Source organism: Cervus canadensis, chromosome 1, assembly GCF_019320065.1.
Source record: "Cervus canadensis isolate Bull #8, Minnesota chromosome 1, ASM1932006v1, whole genome shotgun sequence".
In the NCBI taxonomy this organism is placed as follows: Eukaryota; Metazoa; Chordata; class Mammalia; order Artiodactyla; family Cervidae; genus Cervus; species Cervus canadensis.
In genome coordinates, this window is record NC_057386.1 from 46,733,797 (window position 1) to 46,751,659 (window position 17,863).

The 17,863-nt window shown below is 46.4% G+C and overlaps 1 protein-coding gene across 8 annotated transcripts in view; it reads left to right on the forward strand.

Moving 5' to 3' along the window:
- The window catches only part of ACACA (acetyl-CoA carboxylase alpha), a 274,450-nt gene that overhangs the window by 236,086 nt on the left and 20,501 nt on the right, over positions 1-17,863 (forward strand). For all 8 annotated transcript variants that reach the window (XM_043481750.1, XM_043481768.1, XM_043481775.1 and 5 more), the window contains 4 exons: positions 2,848-2,944; positions 3,830-3,965; positions 11,477-11,654; positions 14,023-14,135. In XM_043481750.1, the coding sequence (XP_043337685.1) occupies positions 2,848-2,944; positions 3,830-3,965; positions 11,477-11,654; positions 14,023-14,135 (524 nt within the window). The remainder of the gene's footprint in view (positions 1-2,847; positions 2,945-3,829; positions 3,966-11,476; positions 11,655-14,022; positions 14,136-17,863) is intronic.

Here is a 17,863-nt window from a genome sequence, read left to right on the forward strand (position 1 = left end):
CCCAACCACAATAGCCATAGCTCACCAGCGACACCACCCCCCTACCCCAGCTCCAAAGAACATTTTCTTTTCAGAGTAGGTTCCCATTGAATCAGACTCACCTACTTCTCTATGTGACCCCCCTGAAAGATCGGTGTAACCGGAAGAAGTTCCTTCAGGGCATCGAGATTATTCTAGTAACAAATGCACTAGACTGGCTTATCATCAGATTTGAATTACAAAAAAAAAAAAAGAGTTGACCTGAAACAGGAGTAAAATAAGCTGGAATAGTTTGCAGGAATACCTCTATTTTTCAAGTGGGAAATCGAAGTTTCTATTAAATTTTTAATACCCACTCTAAGAAGCGCTTCATTCAACAGCGAGCCCTGCACGGAATAATCTGTGCCGCTCGCTGTAACGAGCACCTGCCAAGGCTGATCTTAATCTGGCCCCGCGCCGCAGAGACACGCCGCCCCGGGGACCCACATCTGGAGCTCACCTGCCTCTCGGGGGCAATCAGTTTTCCTTATCTTGGTGAAAAGTGGCACCTGCTCCAGATTCTCAAGCACGCCACGTCGGGGGGAGATTTAGATTCCAGCCTCGAAAATAATTCTAGGCTTTGTGGTTGTCTCTGCCCAGCCGGTCAGCACACCTCGTGCTGCCAGTGACACGGAGCCATCAGATGGCAAATCCCACAGACGGGCTCTTTCCCTGTGGGTCTGAGTAAGAGTCAGCCTGGAGTCGGCCCTGACCACGGCTCCCTCCCAGGGACTAGTTCCCATTTTCTTCTGGCGTCCCAGACTTCTGCCTTGCCAGGGGCTTCCAAGTCCCAAGGAGGATTATTCTTTGTGCCTAGAGAAGTCCCACTGGGGAGAGAGCCCCTCTACTTGGGACCTATTGGTTTGTTATAGGGAGTCTTTGAAGGACACTGGGACCAACTTTTTGAAAAGCATCTCTCAACTATACGCTGCTTCAGTTTTCCCCTCTGTAAAAAACATGCCTGATTTTAAGCCTCAGATAAACCAAACCTTTGTTAATGTCTATAAGATCCTCCCGTGGGAAACAAGAGAATAATGCTTTCCACTTATGATGGGAAGAACAGGGCTTGTTCCACGAGCAAGATCAGTCAGACTTGGCTTCGGTTAAGTCTGCCGTTGTTTATTGCAACACCCACCCTGACTCTCTTTCTTTCCATCTGATGAGTTCTGGGCTTCTTACTCCAAACCACATACACATGCTCACAAGTATATAAAACACAAATGGAGCCAGCTTCTTTCTAAAGCAATGGTATTTCGAGAAATAAATATAAATGTATTCTTCTGGGATTGTTACTGTAAGTGCTGCCAAAACTCATCTTTGGTATGTATGTTTGGAATATGTGTGCTATTGGCTGTAAATTGTCTTTTATTATTCCATGGCACCTTGTCCAGGGACACACTATAAAACAAGATGTAGCATCTTCATGTGCTAGCCTGATAAAATTTATATGAAGTATAATAGAAAACAGAAGTTGTTCTGAGCTGTTTTCAAGTTCAATAAATAACTGTAATACTCGGATAAAGATGTTCTTTATTAGGTCACATGGGCCCTAATATATAAGTTATAAGTTACCGATTTAGGGTGGCTTTTGCAATTACAAGTTTCCAGTTGGATTGTTAATCATTGTGAACAGAAATATTTCTAAACCCTCCTGTGTACCTTCCGCTCGTTGTCTGGTTGTCTAGAGGGCTTTTGATTCTGATTCAGTGCAGGCAAGTGACAAGGGGGTGGGTGGTCCCCACTCTGGCCCCTGTCAGGCCTCTTGTGATGACAGGAATCCATCTCCAGTAGCCAGTGTGACAATCGAAGACCATCCTCCACGGAAAAGTTTGTTATGGAGATGCTGTGGGGAATGAAAGCCTGTAACCCGCTCCAGCCCCAACCCCAAGGAATGCAGCTCAGACAGTGAAGATTGAATCACATTTTCCAGAGTGAGGACTCACTCTGTACCTTGCATACTCGCTTGCGCTCACCCACTCTCTCTCTGCCTTCCTGATTTTTACTAGGAAATCTTTATGAGGACCACGTGTGGGAGGGTGTCATAGAGTACAGATGCAGAGGCTTTGAGCCCTTGAAGAGCTTTTTTTAAATTAACAGAGCATGGAGATTAAATATATTCTTCCAATATAGATCACCTGTTCCACCAAGGTTATTTCTGAAGGTTATCCCTGACCCCTTGCTCTTTGCAATGGAAGAGGAAGTTGAGGGCTTGTTTAACCACCTCCCGACACTTGGTGCATATCTTTCATCATCCCACAACACATCTGCAAACTCCCCATCCACACGCCCAGTGGTGAGAACTACTCTCCCATCATGTCTTACCTGGAACCCCATTATTAGTAGTCCATAGAAAACTACAAGTCTGTTACAGAGAAGTTTCAGGTTACCACCACCTGTCCAACCATTCCCCTCCATCTTTACCAAAGACCTGCTGTGAACTGAGAAATTTCACCTGACTACCACAATGATTGAATATGTGTGTGTGTGTGTGCAAGTGCACATATGTGCACACATGCCCTTGTGCACAAGATCTCATACACGTACTAGGCTGTTGAGTCTCAATGCAGAGGCTTCTCTGGTACAACCCTTGGTTCAAATTTATCCTGTGCTGGGGAATAGGAGTGACTCTGAGGGCACTTTTCTTCCCATTTACCATATTTACCAAATCTGTAAAGTAATATCTTACCCCCGGAAGAGTCCGATTTCCCCCTGACTCTATATTTGTTTCCACTTCCCCCTCCACCAAGGTGTTGATGTAGGATTGGAAAATAAATGATTAGCGCTAATGATGACGTCCACCGGGTCCTCACATGGGTCATTTTTTATCAGGCTAGGAGGAATACCCGTGGGAGTAGTTGCCGTAGAAACCCGAACAGTGGAGCTGAGTATCCCGGCTGATCCTGCAAACCTGGATTCTGAAGCCAAGGTAGGTCACCTCCAGGACTCTTGAGTGCCCATGCTTGGTGCTCTGTTTGCCCCGCTGCAGAGCCGTGGATGTACTGGGAGCATTGCGAACCACCAGTTTTAGAGGCCAGACAGCAGCCTTGAATGAGTCTAGACCATCATGTGCTTACTTTTAAGATGACTTGGAATGCAGCACAAGCTAAATTCTTAGGTCTTTACAGTGGTCTTACGGATGCTAGAAAAAGCAGTCTCCTTTCGTGGGGAACGTGGTCTTGCAGGAAGACAGCTGAGATGATGCTGTGCGCTCACTGGTCCCAGGTTCTCTGAGCACACACGTAGTAGAGATGCTCCTGGAATTGATAAGGACGCCTGCCCTCAATACCAGATGTGAATGCCGCAGTCCATCCTTTCTGAAAGGATGGATTAGGTTTTCACAGCCTGACTTGGGGTCGGGGGAGGGCCAAGAGGAGGTTATGCAGTGGGGGTCCCCTTGGGTGCTGCTGACTAAGCAGAGGACAGGGAAGCTGGACCAGGCACAGAGGTGACCACACGTGGAGACTCTGACCAGGGGGCTTGATGGAGTTGTGTAGTCAAGTCACTTCAGGTGGCCCTGGGAAGCATTGAATGAGAATGCCTCAGGTCACATCCTTCCCTTGGAAGCAGTAAGGTTCCCCCCTTGGGACTAAGGAGGGTCGGGTAGTAGAATCAAGGCTGAAAAAGAGGCATAATTAACAAAGTCCAAGAGCCAGGATCCTTCTTTTTTATTTCAAGGATGCTGATCTTGATGGACAACTTTGGTTTAATTATTTTTTTTTAGTTTCTAACAGTAAAATCCTCCCCTCTTGAAGAGATTCCCCCTTCCAGCTGTGTCATTATTTGTGTCTTTCTCTTTGGCTTTTCCCAACAGATTATCCAGCAGGCTGGCCAGGTTTGGTTCCCAGACTCCGCGTTTAAGACGTATCAGGCCATCAAGGACTTCAACCGTGAAGGGCTGCCTCTGATGGTCTTTGCCAACTGGAGAGGCTTCTCCGGTGGGATGAAAGGTGACTGGCCCTGGGGTGGAGGGTGACCAATGCCCCTGAACCCTGCAGCAGAGGGTGGGGAGGGTTTATATCACACAGAGCCTCTGGGTGTCCTGAGCACATCACCCTAGGCTTTGGGGGGTTACGCGCCCTCTGAGATACCTTCCGAGTTGTAACTTGAATGGGAAAATTCAGTTTTAACTGCTCCATACAAAATTTCAGAACCATCTACTAGGGTTATCTAGGTGAACCACCATTGGAGGTTTAGTGAGCAATGGACTTTATGATGGTCCTGAGTTGTGCTGAGTCCCTATGCCTTTTTTGTGGCCATTCTCTTTGTTGGTGTTACTCTTTAATGCTCTACCCCGACTAAGATAGATACTGAAATTAGCCTTCACCAGGAGAAAATGAACAAATTCGATACCAGAGGGTGTTGTCGGTGGCAATCTGTGTGGTGTGTTTTATGATGATCCGACAGCAGCCCCGGGCCTGTGACTCCAGTGTATTAGACCGTGATTAGGAAGGCCCTGCTCTGTGCCCGAACTGCCATTACCGAGACTCCTCCTCCGTGTGCCAAGCCACCGTGGACGGTTCTGGCAAATGTGCTCTCCCTCCCAGCATCGCGAAGCTTTCTCTCCAGTGGCCAGAGGTTCACAGCCGTGTGGGAGCCAGAGAGGACTGACTCAGGGCAAGCTCGAGAGTGGATTAGGGGAGGAGAGGGAGGGAGGAGCCGATCCTGTGAAGTGAATAGCGTGATCCGAGGGAAGGCAGAGAATATGTGAGAGAACGAACCCAATAAAGCACCCAGAGTAGCTTGGGGCTGGAACATCTCTTGCCTTTAAGGGAAGAAAAGCCTGGAGAGGTTGTGCTGTTACAGGTCATCAGCTGTGTGTGGAGGGAGTGAGAGCCTTCTGCCGACAACTTTCCCTTCCTCGGCCAGGAAAACCCCTGCACTGATGGCCAGCCTCCCTACCCAAACGTAGACGGCCAGGACAATTTTTGTGGGGGTTTTTTGTTTATTTTATTTTAGTTGAAAAGTCCCCTTTGTCCACATTTACCAGAGAACTACCCCATTTTGCACTTTCTTTGGGGAGACTTGGACTATACATGCAAATTAGTGTTTGTATACGTTCCTATTCAAGGTGAATTATTTTTTGACCAAGATAATAAATCAGTGGAACTACCATGAGATACTGAGAGTCTAGGTTAAACAAGTCAATCCTACACATTTTTATTGAGTTCCTACGTGCAGGGAGCTATGCTACTTCAGAGAAAACAAAAATAAGTCAGGAAACACATTGCCTGAAGGAGTCAAGAAAAATGTCCTATGCAGAAAGTTAAACCCATGATGTATAAACAAAATATCGCAGTGTTCAAAGGAGAGTGATACTGTATGGGGGGTGGGTAGCTGAAATCCCTTTCATTTATTTTTTTGTTTCTTTTTACTTCTGTGGCCATGACGCATGGCATGTGGGATCTCAGTCCCCTGACCAGGGATCATATCCACGCCCCCTGCTTTGGAAGCACAGGGTCTTAGCCATTGGACTGCCAGGGAAGTCTCTGAAATCCCTTTCCTGAATGTATGTTTGAGATTCATCAGATTGTCCTTGATCCCAGATCCCTTGGCTGTAAGATTTACATTAAAAGGTGCTTCCCAGGTGGCACTGGTGGTAAAAAACCCACCTGCCGATGCAGGAGACACAAGAGATGCAGGTTTGATCCCTGGGTTGGGAAGATCCCCTGGACTGGGAAATGGCAACCCATTCCAGTATTCTTGCCTGGAAAATCCCATGGACAAAGGACCCTGGCAGGCTTCAGTCCATGGGGTTGCAAAGAGTTGGACACAACTGAGCAAAAAAAACCCAAAAACTTTAAGACTTAGAAGAGAATGCAAGTGCTATTCCTCCTTAGCTATCTCTTTTCTAGGAAACCATGAAAAATTCACTCATCTTGACATTACTTAGGAGTAAGTCAGCCTGGCTACTTTGTCCCAACAAATTTAGGGCTCAGAAGATTGCTATGTGCCGCTTGTAGGGGAAGCTTAATTCTGCTGCACTTTTGGCTCCGGCCCAGATTGGCTGCTCGCCCTGTAACCATAAGAGCAACAACAATTAAGATTCATTGAGCTCTTCTCACCAGCAACCGCACTCACCATTTTACATGCATTATCTTACATAATCGTCACAACAAGCCCCTCTAAGGGGTGAGTTATATTATTATCCACAATTTACATAAATTGAGACTTAGGTTAAGTAAATTTCCTAAGATCGTTTAGCTAAAAAATGAGAACACAGATCCATTTTACTTCCTGCAGCACAGTTTAGAGCCACTAGCCAGAACAAGACCTACTATGCTATCCCAAGAATAGACTGTCTGGGTTCCTGAGAAAGTATAGTTGTCCACCTACCTCCCCTCTGCTTTGGGATGATTGTGACAAGAAACTGCAAGAACTCAGGAAATGAGTTACGGTTTTCTAATTGTAAAATATGCATAACATAATGTTTGTCATATTAACCATTTGTAAGTGTATAATTTGTTGGCATTAAATACACTCGCAATGTTGTGTAACTGTCACTCCTCTCTATACCCCAAACTTTCTCATCATCCCTGACATAAGTCTATACCCATTGAATAGTAACTCCCCATCCCCACCCCATCCCTAATCAAAAATGAATTATTAGCCTGACATGGAACAAGATCAGCTGTGTTTTCTGAATCTGTGGTGCTGCTGCTTTCATTTACACATCGCTTAAGACAAATAAGCTTTGGGGAAGACAGAGAACAGTGTGGAAGTGAGGGGGGAGGAACAGCCTCCCCCCCCATATTTACATACAGGTCAGGATGTTTCCTACATATTATCTCATGTAAAGGGACCAAAGCTGAGAATCATTCCATATCCCTTGGGGAGATGTTTGCAGTTTGGGTTTCAATACTGGCTGGGGATTATGCAGGGAGGGAAAATAAACAATTATGCCATCCCTGAGTGCACACAAACACACAGCCAGGAGCCGACTGCACTGTGGGTAAAATGACTCCAAAATTGTGTGTAATGAGTAGGAAAAGATTAGAGACAGCTCTTGCTATGCTGAAAATTGACATTAGTGGAGGGGAAAAAAAAAAAAACTCTTTACTAGTCGGCCTAGGAGGTCTAATTCGAGCAGTAAAAATATAAATAAATAAATAAAAGCATGTCAAGATGGTATTGGTGCTTTTTTTCCCAATGAGTTCTATCTGGCCGGAAGGCTATTCAGCATAATGCAAAATTAAATTATAAAAACTGGCTGAATATTTAGATGGAAGAGCCATTTGGAAGCAGTTTATTTAGACGAACCGGCAATGACCCACAACAGGGAGACATCAAGCGTGAAATTTACTAGAAATTAGCACCAGGGTCCCAGCCTCAGCATGAATAGCTTGATAGGATGCAAATCCCAGTGATATTAAGCTGCCTCACTGCTGGTGCTACAGGGTCACTCTCAGTCGGCTTTTCATGTTATACTTATTATTTTTTCCCAGGACAGGTTATAAATAACAATAAAAAAAAACATTTATTGAAAACTTTAACTGGAATGAAAGTCTATTTTAAAGTCTCTGATTACTCGGATGTTGAAATACCGCGTCAGCGGGCCATAATGAACTCATAAGCAACTTGATGTGTCTGTGGCCCGTGTACGCCTGATGTTTACCTTCAGCTCCTGAGATAATCTCGCCCCAAGCCAATGAGATCTGTCTTGGGTTTTGAGAGAGTGGGGCGCTGCAGAAACACCCTACCCCCTGCTCCCTTGTTTGGCACATGTGGCCGCCACGGAGTGTCCATGTTGGGTAACAGTGAAGGCCCCAGACAGGGTTGGTGCCTGGGTGCCCAGAACACCCTGGGAAGGCTGTGTGATCACCGTTGACGCAGATGGGTTTTGCTCAGAACACTTAGAAATCCGCAGGCTCCCGCCTCTCCGAGGACGAACCTATCAGTATTTTCCATTCCCGTTGCATTTCTCAGCCCCGAGAATTGACAGTCAGCATATGCATCGCTTTACAGTTCCCCAGACTGATGTCTAGCCGAAACCCTCGGGGATCCCCCTTCCCCTGCTGCTTCTCGCTCTGAAATATGAAGAGATTTCAAACAAATGTGATTCAGATTGTTGCTAAGTGCTTCAACCTGCCTTGCAGAAATGTCTGGTTTGGGGCAGCTGGGACCCAGTACAAGCATGTTGTGTGTAGAGTTTGCACGTGTGTTTATTATATTCTAACAGCCTTTGCTGCTTTCTGCGTGTTTTGATGGTTTGGACTGGCGGGGGTGGGGGTGAGGGGGACTGTTGATGGTCCAGGTTAGATGGGGGCATTGTTTTCCATCCCGAACTTGTCAGGTGCGGTGAAGCTTGATGCTTCTTTTCTGCTCACAGTCTTGGAGGCCTGAAGTTAATTGTTTGGCAGTCAGATCCAGGCCCTGCACAGAGCTGCTAGTACAAGTTCTGATATCTCTGAACATAACCAAAAGTCCAGGCAAAATTCAGCAATACTCATGTATTCATGTCTCTCTTGGGACTTTCATTTGACTCGGCTATTACATCAGATGCAGGAAAGCAGATTATTTTGGTCTCACGCTCTTTTCTCGAGGTAACAGTGGTGGGCTAAGAATGTAGCAGTAAAGGGGCTTCCCTGGTGGTCCAGTGGTTAAGACTCCGTCTCCCAAAGCAGGCGGCGTGGGTTCCATACCTGGTTGGGCAGCTAAGATCCTACATGCCTCGTGGCCAAAAAACCAAAACATAAAATAGAAGCAATATTGTAACACATTCATTAAAAACTCAAAAAATAGTCCACATCAAAAAATCTTTTTAAAAAATCTTAAAAGAATGTAGTAGTAGAATGTGGACTTATGAGAGCCAGAAAGATCTGGGTTCAAAGTCTCAACTCTGCCTCTTACTTACTTAAGCCTCAGTTTACTCACCTGTCACTTGGGTACAAGAAGAAGAGTTTTCTGATGATTGATTTATATGTGTGTGTATATGCAGTCATGCTCCCTGGTATACAGTAAGCTAGCTGTGAAGATAAAAAGAGGGACCAAAGTCCATTTCACAAAAATAAAATGCACACATACTCAACTTTATCCCAAACAATTTGCTTATACACAAAATCAAGGTTTTTTAAATTATACATGGGAAGTACATTTTCAATAAAGTCCTCTCCTTTTTTGGGAGCTGGGTCTGTTCTTCGTAGCACAGAGCTGGATTTTGATGTAGACATATCTTTAACGGAGCCAACTTCTCCAGTGGGCCAGTGGTTAATAGTTTGCTTTCCCCCGCAAAAGGGCGCAGGTTCGCTCCCTGTTTGTGGAACTAAGATCCCATATGCCTCACAGGCCGAAAACCAGAACGTAAACAACAGAAGCCATATTGTACCAAATTCAGTGAAGACTTAAAAAACCCAAACCCAACAGAAGTGAGCGAAGAGGCTCGAAACGCGGTGATTTACCTCTTGACTTACTTTTTTGTTTTTCACATGGAATGACTGTTTTGCGCCGTTTCCTGTCGTTCCACCTTGTCATTTCATCTCCGCTTCCCATTTCTTCTCTGCGCCTGGTACCACTCAGGGCCACTCCTTTCTGTCTCTCAGTTTCTGAGACTGTACTCTTGGCAGCACTGAAAAATGTACTGCTAATTACACAATTATTTTATTATGTAGCTCTGGTTGAAATATCCACTAAAGAATTAATTTAGTTAAAATAATTTGAACTGAGCAATTATTTTCATAACCACGGAATTAGCGTAAAGCGCTTAAAGTCCTTTATTCCCTGCTCTTCACGCAGCAGTTGTGTAATTAGCAGTAAATTTTTGGGGTCTTTGCTTTCCTCCCAAAGGAATAAATGTCTTTGTTCTGATCACATACAGAGTTTATGACCATTCACATTCCACATAGAGTTGGGAGTTTTTCCTGGGGCAACTTCTGAATTTGGGGGATTCCTTCACAGACCAGCCAGCCAGGTTGGAGCAATGGAGGCGTACTTCCCTCCACAGTTTCCTTGGAGAGAACTGTGCTCACTGATGATTCACATAGAGAGAGGGCCATTTTTACTTCGGAGAAGGTAGCAGTTTAATTTGCCAGTAACTACAATGAAAGTAATTTCTCTTTGCTCTTAAGTTCCTGAAAAAATCCTTCTTTACTTTGGCTCTCTAGACTGATTTATTCCAAATTGAGATCCTCTCTTTGATAGGAAAGTTTGAACTCAGTTGAACCTGCTATTTGGTGTTTCAAAGGATCCATTGTGGTTCCACTGAAATACTCATTAAACATCTGGAATCATAAACCTAAAACTTTAGCAGTGTTTAGACTTCAGTGAGCTAGGAAATGGGGAAAAGCCATAAATTATTGGGAAATAAATAACTGATCCCGCTTTCCAAGGACTGACTCTATTTTCACACCAGGGGTCCGTTTTCTTCAGGCTGCTCCTGGCCTTGGCTGGGGGGTGGAGGGGAGGGGTGTTACAGAGCATGCTCTTTTGCAGAATAAAGAGGTGGTTCCTCTTTTCCTGTGGTTGTGTGATATTTCTAATAAACACATACACATTTAAAAATTTTTTCTCTCATTGATACCCTGATAAAAATGCAGCTGATAAAGAATTATTTTTTTCTTTCTCACCATATTTTTTTGCAAAGCATGCATGTACTCATTCATTTATTCAGCAGACACTTTACTGAGCACCATGTTCCAGGCACCGGCCAGGACCCTGGGGATGCACAGATGAAAGATGCAGTTTTTTGAAGATAAAATATTTGAAGGATCCAGTTTCATTAGCTGTGCATTCAGAGGGCTTATCATATGCTAAGTATCATGAGAAGAATTGAAAAGAGCTTGAATAGTTCCTTCAGAAAACTTAATGTAGTGAGAGAGATCACATATTGACATGAAAAATACTCAACACTGGTAGAGCGAGTGTGAATTAATGTGGTGAAACCTGAGTACAGAAATTCAGGGAAGATGTAAAATGGAGATGCAGTCCATAGGGCCTGCACCCTGTATCTCGTGAAAGACAGTACACTTTTTTTTTTTTAAGATTTATTTATTTTAGTTTTGGCTGTGCTGGGTCTCCGTTACTGCGAGGTCTTTCTCTAGTTGCGACAAGCAGGGGCTCCTCTTCGTTGTGGTGTGTGGGAGTCTCGTTGCGCTGACTTCTCTTGTTGTGGAGCGCAGGCTCAGCAGTTGGGGCACACAGGCATAGTCGCCCTGTGGCGTGTGGGATCTTCCTGGACCAGGGTCGAACCTGTGTCCCCTGCATTGGCAGGCGGATTCTTAACCACTAGACCACCAGGGGAACCCAGGCAGTGCACAGCTGGCGTGCTTTTGAAGATCGCCTGGGGTCTTAAATAGGACACAGCTGGGGACACCAGCCTCTTTAGTCTCCAGGACCTGGGGTGGCTGCACCCCAAGACCGGTCACCTCTGGTCACGAGCAGCCTTATTTATTTCTCTGTGTACCGTGATGGGAACGGTGTTTGGAAGCACCGCTTCATGGCCTCTGATTTGTCTCTTTCTCCCCAGATATGTACGACCAAGTGCTGAAGTTTGGCGCTTACATTGTGGATGGCTTACGGGAGTGCTCGCAGCCCGTGATGGTCTACATCCCTCCACAGGCTGAGCTCCGAGGTGGCTCCTGGGTGGTCATTGACCCCACCATCAACCCGCGGCACATGGAGATGTACGCGGACCGAGAGAGCAGGTAGCGATTCTTCCTCGCTTCTTCTCGCTGCGTGTGGGGAGCCTCTAGCTGTTGGGTTTCCTCTTGGAGAGCCTGTCTAACCAAGGGGCCTTTATCTGCCTCAGACTGTCCCCAGAGGGCTCCAGGGTCACAAAGCCAGGCTTTCTAGGTGGCCTCCGCCAGCCCGAGAATGGAACCAGGCTGGAGTCAGACTCTCCCAGTGTAACCCCCCACCCTAGATCCTTTTACAGTGAAATTCTCTACCCGGGCACCTCCAGACTTGAGAGACACTCTCCTGTTGGTTGTTCAGATAGACCTATTCAGTATCTTTGTTTCTTTTTTTTTTTTAAGATTTTTTTTTTTTCTTAATATGGACCATTTTTAAAGTCTCCTTTGAATTTGTGACAGTATTGCTTCTGTTTCATGTTTTGGTTTTTTTGGTCACGAGATGTGTGGAATCCTGGCTCCCTGACTAGGAATCGAACCCACACTGCCTGCTTTGGAAGGCGGACTCTCAACCACTGGACTGCCAGGGAAGTCCCTCACTATCTCTTTCTTAGGTGTGTGGCAGAGGTAGCGTACAGCGAGGTGGGGCAGAGGGACAGAGTTGTTAGTCTGGAGTCCTGGAGTCTTCACCAGACCCTGCCACAGGCTAGAGGGGACCTTGGAGCGGTCCTCACTCTCCCTGAGCTGCTTCCCCTTGTCTGTGGGACGAGCTGGATGGCCATCGAGGTGCTTCGTGGCCCCCACATTCTGTGGTTCCAAGCAAAGCTTCTCCCCCACGGCCAGTGCCTCGCTCGAGGCTTGGAGAGCACAGTGTTCGCAGCACGCAGAGCACTGCAAGTAAAAATCCCAAGCTTCCGTTAGGCATTGGCGCCTGAAGCAAAATGGACCAAATCCAACTTCCTTTCATAATCTGTTTTCAGCCCTTTCATAAATCTTGCATCATATTTCTGTGACATTTTCCATGCCAGTCCCTATAGCCAATCATTTGTTAGAACACGTATGTCTCCCTTTTCCCCAAAATTTCAGCCTCTTACTTCAAAAGCTGCCTGAGAATCCAGTGGTTTTATTGTCAAATCGCTATGCTAACGTTCTATACTTAAGAACTGACTTTTAAGTCCCAGCTTAGCCGCTGATCTTGTATCAGATTGGAGACGATTCCTCTGCAGAATTTAGAACAAGACTGTCTGGTTTCAGGTCCAGCTCTACCACTGGTTATCCTTGGACAAGTCTATTAACATCCCCTACCTTAGATTCCTCCTCTGTGAAATGGGGATGATAGTACCTTACCTCAGAGTGGACATAGACTGGGCATGAGACTGTCATGAAGATTTGTATGCCAGCAGTTACCAGCAGTGCCATGCACTGAGTAAGCATTGGCTGTGTGTGTGTGTGTCTGTGTCTGTGTGTGTGTGTGTGTGTGTACACCCACATATCCACCAGTGAATGTGTTAGTCGCTCAGTCGTGTGGGACTCTTTGTGACCCCATGGACTGTAGCCTGCCAGGCTCCTCTGTCCATGGAATTTTCTAGGCAAGAATACTGGCATGGGTTACCATTTCCTACTCCAGGGAATGTTCCCCACCCAGGGATCGAACCCACATCTCTTGCATTGCTGCATTGGCAGATTCTTTATCATTGATGCCACCTAGGGAGTCACTATCTGTGTGTATATATATATATATATTTTTTTTTTAATAAAACCTTCTACATTTAAAAAATTATGTGTATATATGTATGTATAAAATAATATACATATGTATGTAATTTTTTTAATGTGTAGAAGGTTTTCTTAGAAGAAAGGTGTTTAGGGTGAACTTCCTGGTAATGGAACATCATCAGTAGGTACTAGAAGTGACCCTGAAGCCCTTCACTTTGCCATTTCCATGGCGTCAGGCTGACCGTTTCCTCTCCCGCTTAGCCTGGCCCCGTGAGCCCGAGTACAAACAGCAGGCTGCCGTGCGTTTGTGGGACTGGTCGGCACCCACTCCCCTCGTTGCACAGCATGCGTGATGGAGATTGTTCAACTGTCAGTGCGCCTACATCAACCTTTTTTTTCTTCTTTTTCTGGAGAATGTGACTTCTTTTACCATTATCAGCTGTAGATGGTGGAACCTGTATTCTTCTCCCTTTGAGATGGAAGTAGACTGATGTCATAATGAGAATTGTTTTATTTGCTTTCTGCCAGGCCTCTCTCGCAGCCCACTTAGACGTTTCTCTGGTACCTGCCCCTCTCCCCGGGGTTACCTCTGTGAACTGTGGGTGGGCAGAACCATAACGAAGCTGTTTCCTGGTTCCACAGATTGTAACCGGCCTCTTTCTGTTGTCTCCTTTCGTTAAGGTGTCTGTATTTCTGTTTTGTCTCCTTTCTTTTCTCTCTGATCCAGGGGATCCGTCCTGGAGCCAGAAGGGACAGTAGAAATCAAATTCCGCAGAAAGGATCTGGTGAAAACCATGCGTCGGGTGGACCCAGTCTACATCCACTTGGCTGAGCGATTGGGTATGTCTGCTTGTCCTCCTGGCAAGTCAATGAGCCATTCAACTGATTTGTAATGAGTGCGTTCATAGGCCAGGGGAGGAGGTACTGAAGCATTTGATCAAATTCATGATAATCTTTATTTACTGTCCTCTCTATGGTAAGAACCCTGGTGGAATGAAACAGTGTGTGTAATGGGAGGGGAAGTGGGCCCTAAAGAGGCAAAAGTCACCTGATTTTCCTTCTGACATTTCCTTGTACTCCAAGCAGCCCATCTTTCAGGCTTGTGGATGTCCTTGTCCAGAAGGGTCAGTGGGGCACTGCTGTTGGCGGCAGGCTGGCCAGGCAGGAAGCATGGTCAGCCTACGTACCCTGTTCCTGCTCGTCTCTTTGGACGAGCCCGCCTCATTGCTGGGGGGTGTAAGAGTCCGTGTCATGGGATGGGAAAGCCACAGCCCTGGCCCAGCGGCATGCTAGGGCCATCCTGAGCTGGGGAAGTGGAAGCTGAGAGTGTGCCCTGTGCATGGACCAGGCAGCAGTGCCCGTGAGCATCTGTGCTCCGTGCATCCAGCCATTACCGTGTTGCTCTCTTGTTCCCGGGGCTTTTGGAAGGCTCTTGGGGTTTGAACATTGGACTAAACCGTGGGAGCCCTGTGTTGAGTCCAGAGCCTGAAAGAGTTTCCGAGTCTCTTAAAACACTGATTTTCTGCCCAGGTCTCCCACTAAGATCTTTGCTATGTTAGTAAAAGATCATGACTTGAGGTTCTTTTGTTTGTTGGTTTGGTTTGATTTTGTTTTTTTCTAAAGGAAAAGAGAGATTGTTTTTAAAAGGTAGTGAAATCCAGTGAATGGAAGACGTAAAACAAGAGATGCTAGCTCTTTATGTTCCAAGTAATAGTTTAATTAGTAAAGTACCACTGGTGAACCCTTAACATCCTCACCATCTAGAGACACAGAAGCTTCTGGTGTGTGCCCGGCCTCACTCTGGAGCCTGCACACCCGGTCATCTGGAGCCCTGAGCCATGCATCCGACTCTGTGCAACCCCACGGGTGGTGGCCCTCCAGGCTCCTCTGTCCATGGGGCTTTCCAGAGTGTTTGCTGTACACAGCGACTCGGGCTACCGTGAACCCTGTTCGTGTCCATCGTTTGCCGTTAGGAAACAGCTGCCAGTGACTCACTGAGCGCAGCCTGATCCTTTTATAGGACATGCACTCAGACAACAAGGAATTGGCCAAGTTGTTTCTAAATCTATTGCCACCCAGAATTGTTGAGGTGGTTTTTTTTTTCCCTCTTTCTTCTCCAAACAGGATAATTACTTCTGACCAACCCCATACACTTTAATTAAAGTAACTGCAGCTCAAGTGCAAGTTCCTCAGAACTGTACACAGAGAGAGCTCTAACAGCTTCAGCCACTGATAAGCATCTCGCTCAGATGCTCATAATTGCTCCCAGCGTCCAGCGATCGTTGCTGCAGTTTTTACCCCTCATTCCGTACAAAGGCAGCAACGCCACAATTGCAGGACACTGAGAATTGCATAATTTTCTCTCTCTCTCTCTTTTTGTCTTTTTTCCTTTTTCTTTTTCCTTTTTTTTTTTTGCTGGTTTTCTTTCTGGCCAATTTAAAATTTGTCAAAGTCGATCTTCTTCTGGATCACTGCCCTTTGATATTTCGCGCACTCCATTTGCCACAAACAAGCCGCAGGGCCGCAGTTCATGCTGACTCCAGCAGAAGCAGAGAGAGCCCCATTTATCTTACACTGCCTGCTGAATTCCTCCTCATTAACTGGGGGTTCACTGCCTCTTCTTAACCCCCCAATGGCTGTTATCATCTCTTCAGAGTAACTGGGTGGTAGGCAGAGGGATCCTCTCCGACATCTGTTTGCAGAGTGGCTAGAGGGTGAGGGGTGTGGGGCTGAAGCTTCTTTCTCTGGGAGGCAAGTGACATCGCTCCCACCTTCACCCAGCACCTTTCAACTTTTGAAACGTGGGAAGGGGAAAAGGAGGAGCTTCCCAAATGATGGCCATTTAATCATTTGTTACAAATCATCTCATTATCAATTTCCGATCCACGTTGAAGAAAACCATATTTATTTAACCTTGACCAAAATGGCACAAGAGAAAGACTCCTCAGTGAGCTAAAGATGAAGCAGGCTCTGGCCTGGGGCAGCCTGGGACATGAGCAGTGGAGCTGGAGGAAAGATGAGAGAAAGTGAAAGTGTTAGTTGCTGAGTTCTGTCTGACTCTCTGCGACCCCATGGACTGTAGCCCACTAGGCTCCCCTGTCCATGGAATTCTCCAGGCAAGAATACTGGAGCGGATTGCCATTTCCTTCTCCAGGGGATCTTTCCCACCCAGGGATCAAACCCGCATCTCCTGTGTCTCTTGCTTGTACATGTGGAATGAAATAAGTGTGTACAAGTCCTGGGTGTGTTGCTTGAGGAAGGTTGTTGAACTTCTCTGAGCATCCGTCCTTCATCCCGAGAGTGGGGGCCACTCCCCCTTCCTGGCCAGTGTCAAGATCGGATGAACGTGCACTTGCTCTGAATCTGCAAAGCACCTTCCAAACATGGGCGTTGGCATCTCTTCCTCTCCATCCTGGTCGTCAGAAGCAGCAGCAAGTGCCCTGTTTGGAGTCGAGCACTCTGTGTGACTTCAGCCCACTTTGGGAGCAAGTGGCATAGGGAAGGAAATGTGAAAGCAGCAGCAGCAGCAGTCTCGTCTCTCAGGCGTTCTCGGTCGGATAGGGAGGCCATGGACATTGAGGCGTGTTAGTGACAGGACAGATCAGCGGCGGTGTAACGGGAGGAAGACCGCAAAGCCAGCTCCTCTGGGGCTCACATCAGCTTCTGACTCCATTCTTTGGGCCTAGAAGCAGACTGCCAAAAAGCCTTTTTTTCTTTTACAAAATGAGTGAAAATAACTTAATTTTCCAGACTGGGAGGTTGAGGGAGAAGGAAACATTAAGTAAATCATCCAAGATACAAAATAAATACATGCTGGTGCCCAGAAGGGAATTTCTGGTTCCCTGTGTGTGCCGCTCTTCTCAGGATTTCCTCCAACTTTCCTTGAATACTGAGCCTGATCAAAGTTAAACAAGAGTGCTTTCCCTTTGTGATCTGAAGCCAGCTCCCCTGAGAGGAACCTACTATGCAGGAGGAATCCTGTGGGAATAGATGTCCTGTGTTCCCCGTCTCTTCCCAAATCGGCCTCTGCCCGGGGGAGCGTGCCGTCCAGTCACTTAGACCTGTGCACGGTGACTGATTGTGCTCAAAATCGTAAGTAGTATTTACTCATTAATAACACTTAATGAGTAAATAATTTAATTTTGAACAGCTGACTTCAGGGAAGCCTGGCATGCTGCAGTCCATGGGGTTGCAAAGAGTCAAGACACGATTTAGCAACCGAACAGTAACTTCATCTCTGTCAGAATTTTTATTTTTAAGAAAATGACCTTTTGTTATCTTATCCAGTTAGTTTAGGTAGCGGTGGTGAATTACTAGTGTACATATCTCTGGTTACGACAGAGAATATGAAATTAGTGTGTAGATTGTCCCCTGATGAAGGAAAAGGGGACAATTGCCCCAGCAAAACACATGATGTCGGCCTAGATACCGAAACCTTGCACTGCCAGGCGGGCTCTGCCCCCGAGCTCTCGGACCTGGGGCTTGGCAGAGTCAGTGCCGAGGGGGGGCATGTCCTCCCATCTGGTCACCTTGAGGAGATGAAGCTCCGTCTCTGGAAGCAGCACGCA